This window comes from Ahaetulla prasina, chromosome 12 (genome assembly GCF_028640845.1).
Source record: "Ahaetulla prasina isolate Xishuangbanna chromosome 12, ASM2864084v1, whole genome shotgun sequence".
NCBI lineage: Eukaryota > Metazoa > Chordata > Lepidosauria > Squamata > Colubridae > Ahaetulla > Ahaetulla prasina.
In genome coordinates, this window is record NC_080550.1 from 25,383,485 (window position 1) to 25,408,802 (window position 25,318).

The following is a 25,318-nucleotide window of genomic DNA, read 5'->3' on the forward strand; positions in this document are numbered from 1 at the left end:
TAATCTTCTTGGTTTTACCACTATAAGCATCTAGATTTGAAAAACTCATTACGTGGTATCAACAGTCTCCTTTTATCAACCAGCACACCTGCATTTCAAAAATCAGATGCTCATTTCTACTGGGCAATATTTGGTCAATACTTCAGAGGTAGTCTCCAAACTACCACTAAACTGGAACCCAAAATTTCTGTTGCTAAGCAAGGCGGTTGTGAAGTGAATAAGCAAATCTGACTTCCTCCACTGGCTTTGCTTGTTGGAAGCCATATTATGATCCCATGTCTTCAAGATAGTATCATAATGCATGCCAGTTGCCAAGTGCCTGAATTTTGATCATGTGACCTTGCAAATGCTGCAACAGTTGTAAGTGTGCAAACCAATCCTAAGTAACTTTTTTCAGTGCCATTGCAACTTCGAACGGTCACTAAACTAGTGTGGAGTAAAGTACCTATATTTTAAAAATTGAAGTTCATCATCAGTTTTTGGAAGGAACAGAACTACTGGAACTACAGGAACTTTGATTTCCTTTCTTGTGATGCACTTTAACTCTGCATGCCGAGTATGCTTATAACATAGCTTTGACAAGCATAATAGAAGTTTGAAATTTTATCAAAACAACTACTCCATATTTATTAAATTTTACATTTTGCATTGTTTTACTATACAACCAACTTTTGTAAATGCCTAATATTCTTGATCCTATTAAGATGATAAAGTCCAGCCACTGAGATCACAGAATGTCAACCATCATTGAAACCACCCACTTAAGAGAGAATGAATCAATGAATGAATAAATGATCTCAGTACTTCTGCGACTAAAAACTATGAGTTTATGACTAGATTTTAAATTTTGTGTGTGTATACAGACACACACGTCCATGCATGTGTGTTTTCAAGTCAATATTGACTCCTAGCAGATTCCCAAACAAGTCTCAGCAGCTTTACCAGTAAATTTTTTGGGAAGTGATTTGCCACTGCCAGCTTCTTAGGACTGCAACAGAATGACTGGCCCAGGGTCATCCAGTTGGTTTTGTCCCAAGGGGGACTAGAACTCACCATCTGTTTCTAGACTAGTGCTTTAATCACTATACCAAACTGGCTCTTAGGACTGCATTAACCCTTGGAAAATCAAGACTGAATCAGAAAACACCACCCAGCATTTTGCCTCTTCACAGAGAACAAACACAATTATACTCATGGTTTAATTGTGGGATACTGAAGGTTTTCAGATTGCACCACCCCCACCCCCGTTATTCAAGATTTATAGGAGGCTGAGCAACCCCTACTGAGAAATAAAGCTCACATTTATCAAGAATTATCTCAGTTATAAATGATTCTCCTTCCTATTTCATCCAATCAAGTCTCTGTAATCTCACTGTTGATTAACATTTCTAACTAACAGATTTTATTAAAAGCCTTGGGTTTCCATGAGCTTAGATACACAGAACAACTGGACTGAGCTAAGATTTAGATTGGATGAGGTGGACGGAATGGGAGGGAAAAGGAAGCCGGTTATGTAGATACAGATTATGTGTGAGATGGATGAGAAGTAACTTATCAATCAACACCTGTAATATGCTAAAAACTCACTGTGTCTGTTACAACTTTCTGAGGTTGGCGGAATTTTTTCCCTCCCTTCTTCTCAACAACTGCAATATAAATCCCATGTCGATCTAACTACTTTTTACATCTGATGAAGTGAGTTGCAGCACACAAAAACCTTGTCTTTTAATAAAGTGTGTTAAGTCAGAAAAGTTACTACTACTTTCCTCTTGACTTTTGGCTACTATAGATTAACACAACTTTCCTATGATGCTGTTTAACTAAAATCATTTTAGCTTACAGTCTATCTATTAAGTTGATATTGCACAGACCACTGTGGCATACCACTCTTAAGATGGGAGCATGTCCTGTAATCTGTTTTAAAGTTGTTTCTCCTAGCTACATTTTTATGTTTGTTTAATTTTTATACTTTAATTCATTGCTGCTTGAGTCTGATATGTACAAATTAAGGTTTCAATACCTCACCATCTTCAAACATTCTTGAAAGGCTAAAAATCATGTTTGCAGTCATAAATTATGCAACACTGGCTGAACAGTGCAACAAATTATGACTTGTTTATACAGACCTTTTGATAATGCAATGGATTTTCAATAGCATAGGACAGTGTTGAAATGAAGTTTGGCTTTGTAATCAATGATGCACACTCCTGGATCAGAAACTGAGTCTGGAAAGAAAGGAGATGGTTATATAAAAGGTGTTTTCTCTGCACCTCACAATATAATTTTAAAACATAATTCATATGGCTACTACTATTAACCATTTTGCCATTGAATGTATAAGAAATACTTTTTATATTTATTTATTTATTTGTTAAACTGATTTACTGCCAACCTGCTGTAAGCTTGCCTAGTGTAACGCTATTCTAGGCAGATTACAATAAAAACAGAAATGAGAAGAAGTGTAAAGATGACAGTAGCAAAGAAACAGAACGATACAATAAACAACGAAAAAGAGAACACTTGAGAATATAGTGATATTGAGAATGAAAGATGGTGGAGTGAGGGGGAAGGTGAGGTTTGCTATCAATCTATTAGCCAACTCCAGTGTGGTCCTCCTCCCTAGGGTCCCCAGGCCAATTGGCAGCGCCAGGTCTTCAGGCTCTTATGGAAGGAATATTGTGGAAAAGACTAGATAGCTAACAGTTTGCTTGGTTATCTTTCTCAAAGATGAGAACATAGATATAATTTATAATTATTATATGTACACTGTAATATATTATCATATGTACTTAAAGAGAATGGTACCCAAGATATATGAATAAGTATTTTATACAAAAACAAAACAGGTAAAAAGTTGCCCTAAAACAAAAAGAACTATCAGATTAAAATATGCCCTTAGAACAAGAGTTTGATTCAAAGCTATTAGTGAAGGAAGTTAAAGCTGTATCTTGAATTGTTACTTTAAACCAGATTTTTTTACAGTGTAGTCTGAAGATCCCTGGGGAGCTCCCTCAAAACCTTCTCAAGGGTCCACAAAACAATTGGGCACTTTAAAACTTTTTTAAGAATTTTCCTAATTTATTGAAGTCCTATGAGCTGATAAAAGAGTCAAAAGCAATGGAGCTAAGGAGACTGAGTTAATAAACTGGAGCTAAACAGGAAGAGGAGGTGTGTTTAAACAAATTCAACTCAGTCTCAGGCCAATCAGATGAAGTTAACAACCCATTGCTTTGGACTCTCTTAGCAGCGTACAGGAGAACAATATAACTTATTATTTTTGTTAAGAAAATAGTTTTATCATGAATATTTTATTTATGCTTTCTAATGCTGTTATTTTTACATATTTCAATGCATCACTTTTATTTTTAATATACTCAATATCAGTAAACATAAGGCTCTTCTGGAATCCTCTATACATTTTTAAAAGTGAGATGCCACCCAAGAGCAAAAAGTTTAAGTAACTTGTTTTAGGCAGCTTTGACAGATGTTGCAATGTCTAAAATGCTTCTTCTCCTTCAAATGGCCAGGTAGGTGGATACATACAGGTAGACCTGGGATGGAAACTTCTGTCAAAAGTGAAGGGACCTAACTAAGGCTGGAACGTCCCTTGCAAAGCCAAGTAGTTGTTAAGCAAAACACCACAGGATTGCTACACAACATAGCAATGGCTGACCTGGCCAAGGTAGCTGCTGGCCATTCACAAGCCTTTGGTGGAAGAATATAAGGCAGCCAAAACGATAGAGGGGTGAAGCACATGCTACAATTATAAATATGGGTGGGCTGCCAAGAATGTGACTATGGAGGCAGATGTAACTTCCAGGACCAGTCCTAATTATCATTTGTTTAGCATTGTTGTAATTTTCATTTTCAAAAGTTGCTGAATAAATAATTATTAAGCAAGGACTACGTGAATTATTGAGCTTGCTTACTGCCCAATCCTCAGTAACTCTGGGAAACTCACAGCAATCAATGAAATTATAGTACAGTCAATACAATAAATAGCAACCCATACTCTTGATGAAGGGAGGGATTTTGCCTGCCCCTTGCCAAAGGCCTGGGTGAAAAGCTTCATGGGGGGGGTGTTATCCAGATAACTGGGGGGAGGGGAGGAGGAGGAAAGAAACGACCTCATTCCAGAGGGGAGGTGCTATTACAGTCCTGAGAGGAGACATTGTTTAACTGAAGGAACCAAGAGCGCATCAATCCTGCTGGATGAAGTTGGCCAGACTGATGTTATGGGAGAGACGCGATCCTGCATGTAGCCAGGCCCTATGCACATAGGGCTTTACAGGTAAAGATCAGCACCTTGAATTGTACCCAGAAGCAAATGGCAACCAATGCAGCTTGTAAAGGTGTTACATGGGCACACTAAGGCATACTTGTTGTGGTCTGCGTCACTATGTTCTGGTTGAAGTGTCTAAATGGTATTCAAGGGCAACGCCATGTAGCAAATAATGTAGTAGTCAAACTTCAAGACAAACATAATCATGGAAAATTCTTCAACTTACCTGGTGGAAATCTTTCCCGCTACTTTTACCATCGCCACTAAAATCCACATGAGAAAAGAGACAGCGTAGCAAATGCCTGTCTGCTTCAGGTCCGTGCCGGTTCACAATCTAAGATGCAGAAAATAACCCCCAATTACCTTCAAGAGCCAAGCTGAAATGTATAGACATGGTCTCCAGATAAAATATAAACCAAGATCGAGGCATTAGTTAGGCAGCTAGATATCTGCAGGACCATTTCCCCCACCAGAAAAGGTTCCCCCAATACATCTTGTTTTCCAAGAAGGAAGAGGGGCTAAAGCAATACAGGCTCCTGAAGTCCGCAACAGTCTCCCCTGGAAGTTAATTAATGTCCTCAAGAAGGATCCTTCCAGAAGTTAAGTTCTGTCAGAGGGCATTTGGAATATATTTGACATTGACATTCATATGCAACCTGTCGCACTGACATGACTTTGCCACTGAAACAGTTAAAAAACAAGAAGAAAAAACCCTCGAAAGACAATCCCATTGAAAACAAGAGATAACTTAAACCAACTTTGCAGGCAAGAACTCTCAGGACCCTAGGCTTGATGTCAAAGCCAGATTTCTAATGTCTTTCAAAAGGCCAACAGGAGTGGGCCAAGTCTAATTTCTGAGAGAAGAATGTTCCAGAGGATGGGTTCTGGGGCAGACAAGCTCTCTTCTTGCCTCTACCAGCTGGCACTTTGGAGGCAGGGTCAGAGCATACCTTGCCTGCCAGCTCTAACGGGATGGGTAGACATCACTAGAGAGAGAGGATCCCAGATGTAACACAGCCCCAAGACATGAAGGGCTTTAACACCCCTTCCTGCAAATTTCACCCAGAGGTATACTAACACTCAATGCAGCTCATGGAGCATGGTGTCCATGAACAAGTGACTGACACTCATAACTCATAACATTCCAACTGCTTTCCAAGGGCAGCCCCACGTAGAGTGCATTGCAATAATTCAAGTGGGAGATGACTAAGGTGACCATGAGCAGGGCTTCCCTATCCAGAAATGGATGGATAGCACAAAGCTGTGCAAAGTCCCTCTTGATTATGGCTGCCACCCTGTATTTCAAGCAAGAGCCCCAAGACTAGGAGAACCTCCATGCATGCCCGAGTAGAACTTAGTAGAACCAAGTAGAATTTAAAACAAATGGTGGAACATTCCTAGAACCAGGGAGTCCTAAAATCCAAAGCCATTCAATCTTACCCCATACAGGCCCCACAGCCTTCTGGACAGCAACAGTACCTCCATAGCATCATCTGGACAGCCTGGGACAGAGATGTCTATCTGGGTATCATTAGCACAGTTTATATACCTTCCTTCAACCCCATGGATGATTTCATCTTCATGTAAATGCTCAACACCAAATCCTGTGGTACTCCAAATGACAGGCCACAAACTGGACCTCCCTTCCCCTATCATTACCAACTGGAACTGGCTCAAAAGGAAGGAGAACAGCACAACACTGTGTCACCAACCCCCACCCACCCATGCACAGCCAGTCCAGAATGATACCATGACTGTTTGTATTGAAAGCTGCTGAGAGGTCAAGAGCAAGGTCAAGACTTCCCCTGTCCTGCTCTTGCCAGAGATCATTCAAGAATGCCATCATTGTCATCTCATACCTGGGCCTGAATCCTGACTGAAAGGAGTCCAGATAACCCACTTCTTCCATAGTTCTTTGAAGCTGCTGTGCAATCAACTTCTCCACCTTACCCCAAAGGTAAAGCTTGGAAACTCAATATAAATTGCCCAGTAATGTTGTGTCTGTGATGGCCTCTTAGGCGAGGAGCCTCCTTAACAGATAATTGAACCATCTCTCAAAGAGGATTTAACCACCACTACCATGCGTCCACATGTTATCTCCTAAGAGGCCTTAGCCAACTAGGGGAGACATGCATCTATTACAGAATTGGTATAGCTAACAACCAAAACCTTATCCTCAGGTCAAAAAGGATTAAAGTCAGGAAAATGAGTCAATTTATTTTCAAAATGTGTGCAGCCTAATATAAAAACTGAATTATCTGCAAATTAGAAATCAGACCCAGGCGCATATAAAGAGACTGTACAATGTGTTGCTTGAAATAGATTCGGAAAAGGATTTGGTGAAGGACTGTATGATAAAATGGGCACAGAATATTCAGGAACCAATAATGTTGGAAACATGGGAGAAAATCTGGGTTAGAAATGTTAAGTTTACACAAGCACAGAATCTAAGGGAAAATTTTTATAAGATGTTTTATAGATGGCACTTAGATCCAAAAAAATTATCATGTATGTATCCTGATATCCAAGCGAAATGTTGGAGATGTGACTGTGATGACGCTACATATTTTCATATTTGGTGGACTTGTAAGAAAATCAAGGCCTTTTGGATAAGAATTTGGTGGATTATTCAAAATGTCCTGAAGAAGAAGATAAAGTTCCTGCCGCAATTTTTCCTTTTGGGAATTATAACGGATTGTACAGTGACTGAGACTAAATTGATCTTGAACTTAATAACAGCAGCAAGGCTGTTGATTGGACAATATTGGAAGAAAAAAGAGTTACCTACAATAGAAGAATGGATATTGAAAGTTACTAACTTGGCTGAGATGGCTAAAATCTCAGCCTTTTTGAAAGACAATACGCAGGAAAGATATTTAATTGAATGGAAAAAATGGATTGATTATTTACAAAACAGATATCAGATTAAGAGATATCAGATTGCCTTTGAATAATTAGGATGTATTATTTTATATAATGGGGAGTTAGGAAATGAAAAGATTTGGATGAGGTTAATTGGATTAGAAGGGAAAATTTTATTCTATGTTTGGTTTAACTATAACAATACCTTGTGATTGACCGGGAAGCGGGGGAAGGAGGGGAAGAGGGGTTTGCAGTGGGGGGGGGAAAGGGGGAAAAATGTTTTTGTTTGTTAAAACTTTTTTAATTAAAAAAAAAACTGAATTACCTGCCTCAATTCCTCTATTAGAATAGCTTTATATAGCCAGTTACATTTTTATCCTGAAAAATAGCAAACATACTCACAAAAATGTATAACTAAAAATTAACTGTATACTTACCTTAAATGCTAAATATAAGAAAAGGTGCTTTTTAGAGTAGGAATTTATTCCAGAGAACATTTTCTTCCTACAGTCTAATTCAGAAATATCAAAGGTGTTTGTTGTAGCAATCCAATCAATCATGGAAAATATCCGAAAAGACAGACTGGCCAAAAACACGGGGTGGATCAAAACCTCTATTCTTACTTTCAGAGAAAAAACTGGAGCAAAGCACTTATTGGCACTGACTGAACTCTGACTCAGCACTTCTGACACCTCTGACAGCAAACAAAATTAAGCACAGGATTTTTAATAAGTGGTAAATGAACTTAGTCCAAGCCATCTAACACAATTCGGATACTAATCTGGAAACAGCAAACTGTCAGTTGATGTCACCAGATGAAACACAGCTTTAACCAAATTGATTACAATAAGACCCATGTTTGTTATATGAAGAAATTCAAGTAGTAGGAAAAGCAGTGGTATAAAATAAACTGAGAATAAGCTTATCTTCTTTCCATCACAATTTCAAAGTAGTGTGATGTTCCCCACTTACATGTTGTATTTCCTGCTGGCTGGCTCGGTAGTTTTTCTTAGTTAAATTGTCCACCAGGTAGCTGATTTGAGACAAGGCCAGCGAGAGCGAGTCAAGATTCATTGCTGGTTGGGGCGGAAGCAGGCGGCCGAGCCCGGCGCAAAATCACCATTATTCCCCTTTAGTCACCTCAGAGACAGGTTAATTTTTTTCCACTTAGCCTGTATCTCAAGTTATGTTGTATCTTTAGTTCTTCTTTCCCAATATTCCCACTATGTCCTGAAACATGGCACCTGAAAAATAAAGCAGACATTTTTATATTAGCATTAATAAATACTATCTTCCATTTCATTCTGAAAAATGGTAGGAGCTGCAAAGTTGAACACACAAAGACACAGACCAAAGCTGAGAGAAGGCACATTTGGACACCCAATCCATACCATCATTTCCTATGCACAGAAACTTCCTAAAATATGAGGGAAATTTTTTATATTTCATTGTTCATTCACTAAACATTCTATTAATCATGCAATAAAATGGTATACTGTCATGCTAAATACATGAATTCTGAGTCAACTACAGCAAATATGATTTCAGATACAGCCAATATACAGCCTGCAAACTATTGTCCCCCCAAGGATTTTTTTCAGACTGGAGAGGGGACCTCAAAGATACTCAGCCATCTGGTCCCACTATTCTTCACCTCCCATTTACTATATGACAAACATTAAAGGGCACCGGCTACTTTTTTACCACATGTTCGCACTCCCTCCCTGCCCCAAAACTCCAATAAACAATTCTAATTCTGCAAGAGAAACTATGGTAAGTGCCTCTCTTTACTTTGCATGTTGCAGACAAATTCCATGGATCATTACTATACCCTAGAGCAGGGGTTTCCAACCCTTGGCAACTTTAGGACTTGTGGACTTCAACTCCCAGAATTCCTCAGCCAGCATGCGCATTCCTCAGCAGCACGTGCTGGCTGAGGAATTCTGGGACTTGAAGTCCACAAGTCGTCAAGTTGCCAAGGTTGGAGACCCCTGCCCTAGAGCAGGGTGGATAAGAGTGAACGACAGATATTAATAACAGAAAATTGATTTAAAAAAACAATGAATATATCTCAAAGATATAATCATGAACTCAGTCCATTTTATTCTTCTAGAGTTTGGTGTAGTGGTTAAAGGCAACAAGTCAGAAACTGGGAGACAGTGTGTTCTAGCTTAGGCACAAAGCCAGCTGCGGACTTTGGCTACCTTTGTTCAGTCCTAAAAATGACCTGGATAAGGAGGACTGCAGAGAAGAGAAACAGAAAGATGGAATGTCTAACAATTTGAGGCATGTATTTCTGGATTGTGATTTTCTATATTATGCCTTTATTGGATTGATTTTATTGATTCACTAGGAAATATTGACCTGGTAGTGAGAATGATAATGACATTGGGACATCTGGACATGACAGTCATCATTGTGAGTAGTGTCACAATGCCTGAGACCAACAAGAGAGGGCTGTACTTGGCATAGCAGGCACAGGGACAAAACTGGACTACTGCTGAAGTTGCAGGTAAAAACCACTTCCAATCAGAGACAAAATGGCAGCAGAAACAGTGGAGTAGGCAGCCACTGCAGCTGGGATCTGTGGCAATGATACCTATAGGAAGTAGTGAACTTGGAGCAAGACTAGTTGCCGGGGTAGACTGTAGACCTTCGAACGATGGGGAAGGGGAGATTGAACGAAAAAATGAGGGAAGCAGGATGACCAAGTGTAAGAGGAATGGGATCCTAAGCTTTAACACCAACTCACATGGTATTCTAAATGAGCACAATCTTGTTGAAATTTGGGAGGCTGCATACAGTAGTGGCCAAATTTGTGAAAACCTTTTGGGAGAAGTGTATTTTTGAGGTTTGATGGCTAATAACGCCACTTTTTTTGGAGTAGTACATAAAATTATATATCAATAGAAAGATAATTTAATCAAGAATGCAATGCAATAACTTTTATGAAGGATTTGCTATTAGCAGTTATAAATAAGTGAAACACATAGAAAAAATGAGATATACAAAAATTATCACCATAGATAAAACAAGATATACAAAAATTATCACCATGTCAGTTAATACTTAAGTCGGGTAACCTTTAGCATGAATATGGCCTTACGAGGTCTTCCCATGGAGTGAACCAAGTCTTTTAATTCTGCAGCTGTTATGTGAAACCAAGACTGAATGATTGCTTCTATTAACTGGGCTTTATTGCTGTGTCGCTTCTGACTAACAAGTTTTTTTAGATTTCCATAGATTTAAGGTCTGGGCTATTTCCAGGCCATTCCAGCAGTGGAATGGCACACTTTTTGCACACAGTAGCAACATGACATGGAGCTGAATCCTGTTGAAATATAAATGCTTCATTGTCTTGGAAAAGATCATGTGCGGAAGGCTTCAGTTTGGGGTCAAGTATTTCATTAATGCATTTTTGGCTATTTATATTCCCATTAAGGGACACGGTGGCTCAGTGGCTAAGATGCTGAGTTTGTCGATCAAAAGGTCAGCTGTTCGAATCCCTAGTGCCGCGTAACTGGGTAAACTCCCATTATCTGTCCCAGCTTCTGCCAACCTAGCAGTTCGAAAGTACGTAAAAAATGCAAGTAGAAAACTAGGGACCACCTTTGATGGGAAGGTAATAGCGTTTTGTGCACCTTTGGTGTTTAGTTTGGTGGAGAAAGATTCCCTGTGATATCACCACCTCATAGACAAAAGTTTGTCTCCATTATTTCCAATCACCTCTTCTATTCCAGAACAACTTACATTTTGGCAGTATTGAAAGCAAGGGATGGGGAGAGCAAAACTGACCAATAGGTTGGCAAAAAAGGGACAGCCCTCTGGACTAGTTCTCTCACTCCTATGATTTGTTTAAGAGTGACTCATCATGTGGGAGATTGAGATTGGGGATATAATGCAAGAATGTGAACAGAGCAGAGGTTAATCGAAGTAGGTTTATTTATTTTATTTCTGAAATTTATACACCACCCATCTCATTATCTGTAAACTGCCCAGTCACTCAGATAAAGTAAAAAACAAAAAGACACTGATTTAAAAAGCCCAATTAAAATTTGGATTGCCAGATTACTAACCACCTGACTATACCATGTTTAAGAAGTGTCACTGTGCTATGCAAGCAACACCCATGTGGCAAAAAATATGGGAGATAAAGGAAACTATCCCAGCTATATTGGGATCCTGAGATACAATGAAGGCTGTCAGATACACTGTTCCAGGGGAAGGGAATCTCCAGCTTCGTAGCAATCTTCCTTTCAAGGGAAATTGAACTATAGAGACAAGCTAGAAATCCTGATGGCGTCAGTATATCAGTACAATACTCCTCTCTGGGCTTTTGCACCTAATTGATGGACCTGGTGTGGTAGAGACACCTACCTCCGCTTTTGGGGATTGGGGACTTCAACCATCATACTGGTTAGTTGGCCCAAGAGGTTCATTGCCTGCATGAGCTTGTCTCAAGTGATCTCAGACCCAACATATCTAGATGGAAATACTTGAACCTTGCCATTACTTTGGAACAGTTGATGTGTGATCTGGATGTGGAAGCCACTGTGAGTATCTCACTGCCATGGTCAGATCACTTCCTGGTCCAAGAAGCGCCTAATGGATGATTTTCAGAGGGTGCCTGACGTTTCCTGACAATCTGGCAGTTGATTCCTTGCTATTTTCAAGTGATCACTTTTCACTGGCTGATCCTGATAGCTTCTTGATTTACTATCACCATAAAATAGGCAGACATGGCGGAGGCAAGGGGCCGTATCGTTCTTTGGGAGCACGTGTTCGATGTTTAAAAGCGATCACGTGCTCCGGCCCCTCAGTCCTTACTCGTTCCCCGGATGGTCAGGACCCTCAGAGCTTGGGTCTTCGGTTGATGCTTTGCAATGCCCGGTCCGTGGTCAATAAGGCTCCCCTGATTTGTGATCTTATTCAGAGGGAGTCCGCGGACTTTATGGGCATTACGGAGACCTGGTTGGGCACAGAGGGGGGTGTACCCCTGGTTGAACTGTGCCCTCCGGGTTTCCGTGCATTCCATCAGCCAAGGGCCCAAGGTAGGGGTGGGGGGGTGGCGGTTGTGATTAAAGAGAGTCTGGAGCCGAGGGAGTCCACTGTACCTCAGATAGCTGGTTGTGAATCCCTCCTTGTGAAGTGGGGCCATCGGAATCAGATGGGTCTGTTGATCACGTACCTGGCTCCTTGCTGCGTGACTACAGCCCTACCTGAGCTACTAGAGGTGTTTGCTGGGGTGGCGGTTGAGATTCCCAGACTTTTAGTCTTGGGGGATTTCAACTTGCCATCGGCCGGCTTGTCATCAACGGTGGTTCAGGAGTTCCAGGCCTCCATGACGGCCTTGGACCTGATTCAAGTAACTGATGGCCCTACACACATTGGGGGAGGCGCACTAGATTTGATTTTTATTCTCTGGTCAGTGGGTTAATGATCTGGAATTAGGAGATATAGTGATGGAACCGGTGTCATGGTCAGATCATTTTCTCCTCCGCCTAGACTTTCGGACCGCCGCCCACCACTGCAGGGAGACGGAGCCAATGCGTTGGTTCCGTCCCAGGCGCCTGATGGACCCAGAGAGGTTCCGGACGGAGCTTGCGCCGTTCCCTGAGGACCTGGCCCACAGCACGACTGAAGAACTAGTTGCGGCCTGGGAACGGGCCGCGGCTGGGGCTTTGGACCGTGTCGTGCCTTTGCGGCCTCTGACCCGGCGTAGATCTCAATTGGCTCCCTGGTTTTCCGAGGAGCTGAGAGAGATGAAATGCTGGAGAAGACGCCTAGAGAGCACTTGGAGGTCTAGCCGTTCCGAGGCTGATCGGACACTAGTGAGGTCTTTTACTAAGACCTACCTAGTGGCAATGAGGGAGGCGAAACATTCTTACGTTTCCACCCTCATTGCATCGGCAGATAACCGCCCGGCCGCCCTGTTTCGGGTGACCCGTTCCCTCCTCCATCAAGAGGGACGGGATGACCCCTTACAGGGACGAGCTGAGGAGTTTAACGGTTATCTATACGATAAAATCGTTCAGCTCCGGGATAGTTTGGACCAAGATTGCGAGGATCCAGCTGAGATGACAGAGACACGTCTTGTTGAGGTTGTTTGGGATGAGTTTGATTCTTCTGTGGCTCTCGAGGACGTGGACAAGTTGCTGGGGAGGTTGCATGCAACTACATGTTTACTGGACCCGTGTCCCTCCTGGTTAGTACTGGCTACTCAGGAAGTGACACGAGGCTGGCTCCGGGGGATTATAAATGCTTCTTTGGTGGAAGGGGTTTTCCCCGCTGCCTTGAAAGAGGCGGTGGTGAGACCCCTCCTCAAGAAGCCTTCCCTGGACCCAGCTATTTTGGGGAATTATCGTCCAGTCTCCAACCTTCGCTTTGTGGCGAAGGTTGTAGAGAGTGTAGTTGCATGGCAGCTTCCCCGGTACCTGGATGAAGCTGTCTATCTAGACCCGTTCCAGTCTGGTTTCCGACCCGGTTATAGTACGGAGACGGCTTTGGTCGCGTTGGTGGATGACCTCTGGAGGGCCAGGGATAGAGGTTGCTCCTCTGCCCTGGTCCTATTAGATCTCTCAACGGCTTTTGATACCTGTTGTGTCTTGCCCGCCCTCAGAGCAGCCGGGGCCTTCTTACCTGCTCCCGAACACTGAGGAATGTATGCCTCCCGGTCCCAGTCCTGGCTCCATGCCCACACAAACTGCAGAAGAAGGAGAATCTCCCTGCCCCAGCCCTGACTCCATGCCCAGGCAAACGGAGCAGCTAGACCCCTCCCCCTCCTCCACAGCATGTGAGCCTGAGGAGGGTTTATTACCAACAGCTGATTGGTGTGACCCTCGCATCAGAAGATTGGATAGGCGGAGGCAACAGAGGGAAGGGAGGGGCAGGCCTTAATGAGTACTGAGTCATGGAGCCACACCCCATGGCCTATATAAAGGATCTACTTTCTGGCAGTCTCTGAGTCAGGCAAAAATCGAACTTATCTTGCTGAAGTCACTTACTGGTCTCCTGCCTGCTCTGAGGACTTTGCTAGGACTTTGGGCAGAGCTGCAGAGGCAAGCCTGATTCGGATTTCCCTGACCCAGCCGTCAGCGGAGGAGTGGGACACGACAATACCATCGACCATGGTATCCTGCTGCACCGGTTGGAGAGATTGGGAGTGGGAGGCACCGTTTATCGGTGGTTCTCCTCCTATCTCTCTGACCGGTCGCAGACGGTGTTGTCAGGGGGGCAGGGGTCGCCCCCTAGGCGCCTCACTTGTGGGGTGCCGCAGGGGTCGATTCTCTCGCCCCTTCTGTTCAACATCTATATGAAGCCGTTGGGTGAGATCATCAGTGGCTTCGGTGTGAGGTACCATCTGTACGCTGATGATACTCAGCTGTACTTTTCCACACCGGACCACCCCAACGAAGCTGTCGAAGTACTGTCCCGATGCCTGGAAGCCGTACGGGTCTGGATGGGGAGAAACAGACTCAAGCTCAATCCCTCCAAGACGGAGTGGCTGTGGATGCCGGCACCCGTCAGCTGCAACCGCGGCTGGCTGTTGGGGGCGAGTTATTGGCCCCAAGGGAGGGGGTACGCAACTTGGGCGTCCTCCTGGATGGACGGCTGTCTTTTGATGAACACCTGGCGGCCGTCTCCAGGAGGGCCTTCTACCAAGTACGCTTGGTTCGCCAGTTGCGTCCCTTCCTTGACTGGGATGCCTTATGCACGGTCACTCACGCTCTGGTCACTTCTCGTTTGGATTATTGCAATGCTCTCTACATGGGGCTGCCCTTGAGGTGCACCCGGAGGCTGCAGTTAGTCCAGAAGCGGCTGCGCGAGTAGTAACGGGAGCCACTCGTTGCTCCCACGTAACACCATTGCTACGCAGTCTGCACTGGCTTCCTGTAGTCTTTCGGGTGCGCTTCAAGATTTTGGTTACCACCTTTAAAGCGCTCCATGGCTTAGGACCCGGGTACTTACGGGACCGCCTGCTGTTACCTTATGCCTCCCACCGACCCGTACGCTCACACAGAGAGGGTCTTCTCAGGGTGCTGTCCGCCAAACAATGTCGGCTGGCGGCCCCCAGGGGTAGGGCCTTCTCTGTTGGAGCTCCTACGCTCTGGAACGAACTTCCCCCTGGCCTACGCCAAGTGCCTGATCTTCGGACCTTTCGCCGTGAGCTAAAAACATACTTATTTATTCAAGTGGGACTGGCTTAATAGTTTTATTAAATTTTAATTGGGGTTTATTGTTTTAGGATTTTTAAATTTTTAATGTCGGCCTTTTGTAATATGCTCTGTTTTAAATTTTTGTTTTAATTGTATATATATTGAGTTTTTATCTTTTTGGCTGTACACCGCCCTGAGTCCTTTGGGAGAAGGGCGGTATAAAAATCTAAATAAATAAATAAATAAATAAATAAATAAATAAATAAATAAATATGCCTGAATGTGGGCATACACTTGTGCCCAATAACATTTCTTGGTGCTCTAGACCTCACTTCTCTCACTTATTTCTAAAATGAATTCTATAATTTCTGTAATAATGAACAGCATTATTTCTTCTCTTTTTTGCATTTCTATTGCAACAAATTACTATTCCAAGAGACATTTTGGGTAATGAACTTCCTGTTTTGTTTGGAAACAACCAATATCCACAACCTCTACACAGCACATTTCAGATTCCCCAATAGGATCCAGAAGGAAGATTGGGGCATCATCTTACTTAGTACCTAGGATTCTTTTTGACCTGGGGTCTGCAATGAAGGGGATAGGTTGCTCTTTACATTGTTACCCCAGGCCAGACTGGTGATGATGTTGAAGTCCTGTTCCAGCCTAGAAGCTGCAAAGGTCTGGATGTGAGATAACAGATTTAAAGTGAGTTCCTAGCAAGTCAGTTTGTCTATCAAGATTCTCTCTCTGTTCCAGTGGTTTTTCTTGAAGGGCAACACTACCTACAAAACAGATTTGTGATTTTCCTGGACTTATACTTTTGAGGGGTCCCTGGTATTCTGCGCTTGGTTGTTTTCTTGCAGATGTTTCATTACCCAAACTAAGTGATATCATCAGTGCTAGTCTAGTCTAGCACTGATGTTACCTAGTTCAGATAATGAAACATCTGCAAGAAAACAACCAAAGAGAGCCTCAAGGACCTTTCATTTCAACTCTGAGCTACAAATATTCTCCTTTATTGGTACTTATATGCTTTATGGCCAGGAAAGCTTTGGCTGATGTCCTGCATATGATGCTACCTGGAGTGGGAGGATTTTGCTAGAGTGAATCACACAGCATCACCACTACTTTATTAGACTACTGAAATGTACTGTATGTGGGGCAGTCTTGCAACAGTTTGAATACTGGCACAATAGCTCACCAATATAGAATTACATCTACCAGTAGTCCTCACTTAACAACTGCTGTTTCTTAACCATTCAACGTTTCAGTGCTGAAAAAGTAACTTTAAAACCAATCCTTCCTCTTAGGATCATTGCAGACTCCCACAACCACAACTGCCATTTCTGTGCTTCAGAATCAGCTTCCAATAAGCAGAATTAATGCAGAATCTGCATAATAGCAAGTTGCAGTCACATGGTGTCTCACTTAATGACCACAATGGAAGTGAAGTTATAGGTCTATTGCAAGTTATGATGTCTTACAAAACAACCACATTGCTTAATGACAGAATTGCCTGTTGCAACGGAATTGTCTGTTATCATTAAGTGAGGACTATCTGTCTAGTGAAGTCATTTCAGGACCACTAAGACCCAGTTCAAACTGCTAGTCATTACCTTAGTTCAACACTTAAGATATATCCAGTAAAGCCTTGCCAGAACCAAATTTGTCCATCAAGATTGGACATGCTGACAGTTCCCTCTCTCAAAAAGTCCATGGCAGACTTCTCAGTTAGCAGCTCCACCTTTGTAATATTTTCTCCCTGAAGTACAGGCGACCCCCTTCTTGCTGAAACTTTGGTCATTCTATGCAAGTGTCCAGCCTGGATTTTATTTGGAGTTTTATGTGGTTATTTGGGGGATTTGATACCATTCTGGATTTTAGTAATTATATTTTTGCTTTCCTTTATGCTATAAGCACCATGAAATAAATAACTTTCAGCACTTCAAGGAAGGATTGAATGCACAAAGCTTACACAAAAGCCTTAAACTTTGCAGAGAATAGCATGAGAGTATTTGAAGTATTGGATATGTGTTTGGGCATATGGGGCAGAATGTTATAAAACCAGTAGCTGGTCTTAATTTCAGAGGTCCTGGCGTACAGGAGAACTGCCAGAAGACTGGAAAAAAGCTTATGTGGTTCTAATCTTCAAAAGAGAAAGAAGTGGATCCAGAAAACTAGACCAAGCAGCTTGACATCAGTATCTGGGAAAATCCTGGAAAAGGTAGTCAAACAGCGGATCTGTGAGCATCTAGAAACAAACAAGGTGATTACTGGAAGCCAGCATGGGTTTGTTAAAAACAGATCATGCCAGATAAACTTAAATTGCCTTATATGATAAAATGACTAAATTATTGGATCAGGGAAATGCTGTGGATAGAGTATACTTGGACTTACTGAAGACATTTGACAAAGTAGATCACAGCCTACTTCTTGGTAAGATAGAACAATGTGGAATAGAGAATCTCACCAAAAGGTGGATTCACAGTTGGCTGTCCAACTGTGCTCAGTGGATCCTCAATGGAGCTACATCTACATGGAAAGAAGCATGCAGTGGGCTACCTAAAGCTTTAGTCTTCGGCCTAGTACTCTTCAACATCTACATATTGATCAAAATGAGGGGATAGAACGGAAACTCAGCAAATTTGCAAATGACATCAAGATGGGTGAAACTGAGAACACTTTGAAAGATAGACTCAAGATTCAGAAGGACCTTGACAGACTTGAGTACCAGGCCCTATCCAACAAGATGCAGTTTAGTGGTAAGAAGAGTAAGTCCTGCATCTAGACAGAAAAAACAGGTATAGGAGGCACCTGGCTCAACAGCTGTAACCTAGGAGTCCTAGTCGACCACCACAAGTATGAGCCAGCAATGTGCTGCAGTTGCCAAAATGACTGGCTAAGGCAGGAGTGTCAAACTCGCAGCCCATGAGCCAGATGTGTCATGTGCTGGCCACGCCCACTCTCATTTTAGGGAAGAAGAGAAAACTTGCAATATGTCACGTGATAACGTGTCATCATGAGTTTGATACCCCTTGGCTAAGGGAATAGGCATGTTTAGCCTAATAAAGTAGGAAGCATAGCAGTCTTCCAATACTTGAAAGGCTGTCACAGGGAAGAGGGTGTCTATTCTCCATAGGATCTGAGCGCAGGACAAGAAGCAATGGCTGGAAGCTGGTCAATAGCAAGATTCATCCTGGAAATAAGGAGGAATTTCCTGACAATAAGAATGATTAAGCAATGGAGCAGCTTAACTCCTGTGCAGGGGTATTCCATTACTGGAGATTTTCAAGAAAAGATTGGATAACCATTTGTCTGGGATGGTATAAGGCAGTGGTTCCCAACCTTTTCTTGTTTGAGGCACAACCTTTTCTTGTTTGAGGCACCCTTGGAAAGCCTTTCAAAAGTTCCCGGCACCCTTATAAGGAAATAGATATTTAAAATCTCTGTAGCTCAAAAGTTCCCGGCACCCTCAAAAGATCTCACGGCACCCCTTAGTGCCGCGGCACACTGGTTGGGAACCACTGGTATAAGGCTTCCTGTCTTGGCAAGGGGCTGGACTAGAAGACCTCCAAGGTCCATTCCAGCCCTATGATTCATATTAGCAATGCACAGATATAATTAATACTGTAAACAATTTTAATAAATAAATGATGGGCATAAATGGTTAGAATCTTCAACAAGATAGCCCTAAAATAAGAGACAAAGTAATTCTGTTAAAGAAAAAAGGTCAAATACTTCCAAGCCAATGTATGGGGAAAATATTAAACTGTTAAAACTCATTGTCAGTTAAATTCACTGTTGCTAAAAGGAGGTGCTACTAAATCTAACATTTCATATACTTTTTCCAACAAATATAAGTGTGAATGGAACATGTTCAATAGAGGTAGTCCTTGACTTACAACAGTTCATTCAGTGACTGTTCAAAGTTACAACAGCACTGAAAATTATGACAATTTTTCATATTTATAATTGTTGCCACATCCCCATGGTCATGTGATCAAAATTAAGATGCTTAGCAACTGACTCATATTTATGACGGTTGCAGTGTCCCAGAGTCATGTGATCACTTTCTTAAACCTTCTGACAAGCCAATGAGGAAAGCAAATTCACTTACCATGTCACTAACCTAACAACTGCAGTGATTCACTTAACAACTGTAGCAAGAAAGGTTATAAAATGAGACAAAATTCACTTAAGTGTCTTGGTTAACAACAGGCTCAATTGTGGTTGTAAGTCAAGGACTACCTGTAAAGCAGGGCTATCAAACTCATGGCCCGCAAGCCAGATGTGTCAAACACTGGCCAGTTTAGCGAAGGGGGGGGTAAGTCCCAAGACACCGCCAGTTTGACACCCCTGCTGTAAAGGGATGTCATAGGAAACTGTTTTCTATGTTATTTGTTCCACCAAAACCTCTTTCTCTGTTAATAAGATTTAAACTGAGTTCTGATCTCACTGTAGTACTGGAAGTTTATAGAATTCAAAGATTAACAAACTTTCTCTTATCACTTTAAGACCTCATCCAGTAACAGCCATGGCAAATGGAAGGTTGTGGCTTGAAGAGAAGTAAATTTGAAGAGCGTGAATTACCAAATAATGTGAAAGATAGATGCACTGTGTATTTATGAAACTAAGAGAATGGGAAAGTGTATAAGGTGGACTGCCTTTGTGGAGCAGGGTTTATAAATATATGCAGAGAAGTGAAGGTATAAGGTTAATTATGAATGAAAGGCCTTAAACCAGAAAATATGAATTTCTACTGAGATTCTCCTCCTCATGCTCAGGCTTACACTCCTATCTTTATGATCCCCAATATATACAACATCATCTTTTCCATTTCCTTCCTTCTTACCCAAGCAACAAAGTACCCACAGCACATTCCTATTATTTATAATTGTTCTGTCTGGCCTCTGGCTCCCTCCTTTGTGAGCCTTCTTCATACAGGTATTTTCAAGAATGTAGGATTTACCATAAAGCTAGTTGCTTTTTTTAAAAAAGAACCTACATGAAATGGCAACATCAAGAATGGCAACATTTCACAAAAAGAATTCTTAAAACTCTGGCAACTATAATAGTCACAGAATATTACAAACCAAAATTAACAATTGCCTAACTACATATATTGAACTTAATTGCTTTCATGTTTGTAAAGATTTCAGTTCAGTTATTCATCTTAATTGGCAGAAAGCATACATTATTCAACATGCTTAGAAATACCATGATGAAACAGATTCAGAAACATTTTTTTTAAAAGAGCAGCTTTAGTTGATGTAGATACCACATCTTCTAAAAGCTCAAGGGAACACAGAGAACATTCCTTATGTTGATTTGGACTCTGGACTACTTGGTCTACTCTGTGTTAACTAGCAGCTGCTTTCCAGGGTTTTAAGAAAATAATTTTTCCAACCCTATATGGAGCTGCTAGGGATTCAAATATTTTGTATGCAAATACATATCAGGACATTGAAAAAGATGCTACTAATCCTTAGTCCTGTTCTGTAGTCAAAAACCCAAGATACTGATGTTTTAGAAGATCTAAAATGGACTTCATAAAAATATTGATAAATGGCACATTCAGAAGGAACATTGGCTTACCTGAAGGTTCCTTCTATGTACGCTGCGTGAGAGTCCAAAGCAATGGGTTGTTAACTTCATCTGATTGGCCTGAGACTGAGTTGAATTTGTTTAAACATACCTCCTCTTCCTGTTTAGCTCCAGTTTATTAACGAAGAAGCGGTATTGGAGAAGACGAACTCAATTTGAAAACTGGAAAAAACGGAACAATAACCTCCAGAATCCTGGAGTCCTTTACAATAAGTAAAATAGGGAGGGGTTGGACTCTCACGCAGCGTACATAGAAGGAACCTTCAGGTTCAGGTTCCTTCTCCTGTATGCTGCTAAGAGAGTCCAAAGCAATGGGATATACCCAAGCTAAATATCCCTAGGGTGGGAAAAGAAAGATTAGGAAGACTCAGCAACAGGAAGAACTCGCTGCAGGACCCTCCGTCCGAATGAGGCCTCGGCTGAGGCAAATTGGTCCATCTTGTAGTTTTTAATAAATGGCGAAGGAGAGGCCCACGTGGCTGCTCTGCAAATGTCCAAGATAGAGGCCTGGGTGGCCCAGGCAGCTGTGGTGGCCGCGCTGCGGGTGGAGTGTGCAGTGATGCGGCCTGGAAGATGGTGTTTCTGCTGGTCGTAGGCCATGGAAATACAGGCTTTTATCCACCTGCCTATGGTGGATGGGGAGACTTTGGTGCCCAGAGCCCTTGGTTGAAAGGAAACAAATAGGGATTCTGTCTTCCTGAAAGGAGCTGTTCTGTTGAGGTAAATACGCAGGGCCCTTCTTACGTCCAGCGTGTGCCATCGACGCTCCGATGGATGCTTGGGATGAGGACAAAAATGCGGTAAGATGACTTCTTGAGACCTATGAAAGCTTGTGTTTATTTTAGGAAGAAAAGTAGGGTCTAAACGGAGAATGACTCTGTTAGAGTGAAAAATGCATAAGTCCTTCCTGACCGAAAGGGCAGCGATCTCGGAGATCCTGTGGGCTGAGGTTATGGCTATGAGAAAAGGGACTTTAAAGGTTAAGAGCTTAAGACTGGAGGAGCTCAAGGGTTCAAAAAGGGAAGACGTAAGCTTCTGAAGGACAAGGGTTAGGTCCCAGGTAGGGTATCTGTGTACCGGAGGCGGTCGCAGATTGTAAGCTCCCCTCAGAAAACGTCGGATACGGGAGTGTTGAGAAAGTGTGGAGGTCCCGTCACAGAATAAAACAGTGGCAAGAGCGGATGGTGTTGGTGGCTAAACCCTTGTCCAATCCGTCCTGGAGGAATTGCAGGATATGTCTAATGGAGGCAGAAGTAGGTTCTATTCGATGTCTAAGACACCAGCGATGGAATGATGACCATGTGGCCTCGTAAATACGCGTTGTGGATGGGCGTCTAGAAGCCAGAAGGGTGGAGATGACCCCCATGGAATGTTTTTCTTTCCTTAGTATCTCCCTGTCAAGTGCCAGACGGCTAGTTGGTAACGAGGTTCTGGGTGGAGAATGGCTCCTTGGCGTAGAGAAATCTGATCCGGTGGAATTCGTCAAGATGGATTGACGGATAGGCTCACCAGATCCGCAAACCAACTCTGTCGAGGCCAGTAAGGGGCTATGAGGAGAACTTCTGCCTTTTGTTCCAAGATCTTTCGTATGACCCTTGGCAGAAGGGGAGTCGGGGGGAAGGCATAAAGAAGGCCCTGGGGCCAATCTGTTCCTTCTGCTCCTGGGGTTTGGAACCTGGAGAAGAACCTTGGAAGTTGTTTTTTGGTCGGGCTGGCAAAGAGGTCTACTATGAGTTGCCCGAATTTGATCGTGATTGTGAGAAACAGATCCGGATGCAGTTGCCACTCTGATTGATCGATGGTCGTCCTGCTCAGCCAATCCGTTTGTGTGTTGGCGACTCCGGATATGTGGGCTGCCTGTAGTGAGAGAAGATGTTTTTCTGCCCACAGGCCTATGGCTGCAGCCTCTTTCATCAATATGCGGGATCAGGTGCCTCCTTGATGGTTCACATGGGCCTTGGTGGTAGTGTTGTCCGTCAGCAGTAGCACATGATGGTTTGATAGCTGCGCTTGGAAGTACCTGAGAGCTAGATGAGCAGCTCTCATTTCCAACCAGTTGATGTCGTTCTTGAGGTCGTTGGGGGACCAACAACCCTGAGTCACCTGGTCTAATAGGTGGGCACCCCAGCCGTAGAGGCTTGCATCCGTGGTGAGGACAAGACGGCAATGTTCCTGGAATGAGCAGCTCTTTGTCAGGGCTGGAGACAGCCACCACTGTAGAGACTTTCTGACCTTTGGGTGCAGAGGAATTCTGATTTCGGTGTGGTTGTTGCCTGTTCTTTGGTGTGGGAGAAGTAACCATTGTAGGGGTCATGAGTGAAGACGTGCCCAGGGCACGATCGACAGACAAGAGACCAACTTTCCCAATAACTGTGAGAGCATTGAAAGTGGAACCCTCTTGAGTGCCTTTACCTTTTTTGTCGTGTCCCTTATGTTGAGGAGACGGTCTCGGGAAAGAAACACCTGGCAGGATCTGGTGTTGATTCTCGCTCCCAGATGGACAATTTCGGTCGTAGGCACTAGATGGCTCTTTGCTCTGTTGACCGAAAAGCCGTGATCCTGTAGGGATTGAATTGTTACCTGTAAGTCCCGTAACGCCTGCTGGGCGGAAGATGACAGAATCAATATATCGTCCAGGTAACATTGCATTCTTACTGGAATTGTGCGAAGGTGGGCCGCCACAGCATCCAGAATCTTGGTGAAGGTACGAGGAGCGGAAGATAGACCGAAGGGCAGGGCCCTGTATTGAAAGTGGGCTCCGGCATAACTGAACCTGAGAAAGCGTCTGTGGGCTGGTCTGATGGGTACATGTAGATAGGCCTCCTTGAGGTCGATGGATGTTAGATAGTCCCCTCTTCTGATGCTTCCTAAGATTGATTGAGGGAGTGCATCTTGAATCTGCGATATTTGATATGAAGGTTCAGTTGCTTCAGGTCTAAGATGGCTCTGGTGCTGCCTGATTTTTTGTCCACTAGGAAAAGAATTGAATAGAAGCCGGTCCCCTGATGAGGCGTGGGAGGTTCTATGGCACTGATGGACAGCAGGTGTTGAATCTCGTCTTCCATTTGAGCCCTCTTGGTGGGTTCCTTGGGAATCTGGCATTGAATGAATCTCCTCGGAGGATTTGAATTGAATTCGAGGGAGATACCAAGGGTGATGGTTTGCAGTACCCAGCCATCGGTTGTCGTGTGGGACCAGGTAGGGACGAACTTGGTGAGACGACCGCCAATGGGATCCTGGTCGGGATAGTCATTTGTTCCTGCGATAAGGTCGAAAGCCGGATCCACGGGAGGGACGTCTGGTCTGGGATTGCCTGGTCCTGTCACGAAAGGACTGTCTGTCCTGAAACCTGTCAGGGGGAGGTTGGAAGGAACGTTGATAGGCCGGGGATTGGAACCCGGGATCCTGGGTGCGAAAAGGCTGTCTGTGGTAAGGAAGAGAAGGACGTCTGTCTGAACGTCTAGAGACGTAGGGAAGGATCTTACGTTTGTCCTTTCCCTCAACTAAAATAGGGTCTAGGGCTTCACCAAAGAGAGATCCACCCTTAAATGGGGCAGCCACTAACTGCCATTTGGTCTTCATGTCGGCTTGCCATTGTCTGAGCCATAACAGCCTCCTGGAGGTGATGCTGGAGGCAAGGGCTCGGGATGCAAATTTTGCAGAATTAAGGGTGGCATCCGCAGTGTATTCAGCAGCCGCTACCAATTTATTTATGTCCTGATGTAATCTGGAGTCATCCTGAGGAATCCTTTCCTGCATTTGTCTGAGCCATATCAAAGAGGTTCTAGCAAAGAATGAGGCTGCTGTGGCAGATCTGATAGCCCAGGCAGCCGCTTGGTGGGTTTTGCGGGTGGAGAGTTCCGCTCTGCGGTCCTCCGTTCAGAGACCTCTGCTGCATCTGAAGGTATAATGTTGGAGGAAGAAGCCAAAGTGGCAATTGGGGTGTCTACGGTAGGAACCTTGAGGAGGTCCTCAAGATCTTGATCCGTCGTGTACATCTTTTTGTCTGAGCCACTAGGAGTGGGAATGGCACCAGGGTGACCCCATTGACGTTGGATGGTGTCCAAGAAGAGCTTGGGTGAAGGAATTACCCGTTGCTCTGAAACTGGTTCAGTAAAGAGGAATTTGTTGGGGTCTGACAAATCTGAAGCTCCCTCAGATTGGCGTAAGGCAACCCCCATGTTGGCCGTAACTTTTGCCTTGTGTAGTAATGTGTAGAAAAGCTCATGGCGAAAAAGGCCGGTGGGAGCAGGTTTATCTGGGGCAGACTCTTCGTCTTCAGACAGGTTATACTCTGCTATGTCTTCCTCCCCCAAAAAGGAGTCCTCACTATGGTGTGAAGGGGTTGGAGAGCGTGTGCGCAGTGCGCATAGTCTGGGTGGGTAGCTATCAGAATGGAGTCTTTGGTCAG

At 43.4% G+C, this 25,318-nt stretch overlaps 1 protein-coding gene across 5 annotated transcripts in view; it reads right to left on the bottom strand.

Moving 5' to 3' along the window:
• CNOT1 (CCR4-NOT transcription complex subunit 1) overlaps positions 1 to 25,318 on the bottom strand; it is a 128,803-nt gene that overhangs the window by 99,679 nt on the left and 3,806 nt on the right. For all 5 annotated transcript variants that reach the window (XM_058155039.1, XM_058155038.1, XM_058155036.1 and 2 more), the window contains exons 2-4: positions 8,117 to 8,388; positions 4,509 to 4,616; positions 2,127 to 2,225 (exon numbers count right to left, since the gene is read on the bottom strand). In XM_058155039.1, the coding sequence (XP_058011022.1) occupies positions 2,127 to 2,225; positions 4,509 to 4,616; positions 8,117 to 8,218 (309 nt within the window). In that variant the 5' untranslated portion in view covers positions 8,219 to 8,388. The remainder of the gene's footprint in view (positions 1 to 2,126; positions 2,226 to 4,508; positions 4,617 to 8,116; positions 8,389 to 25,318) is intronic.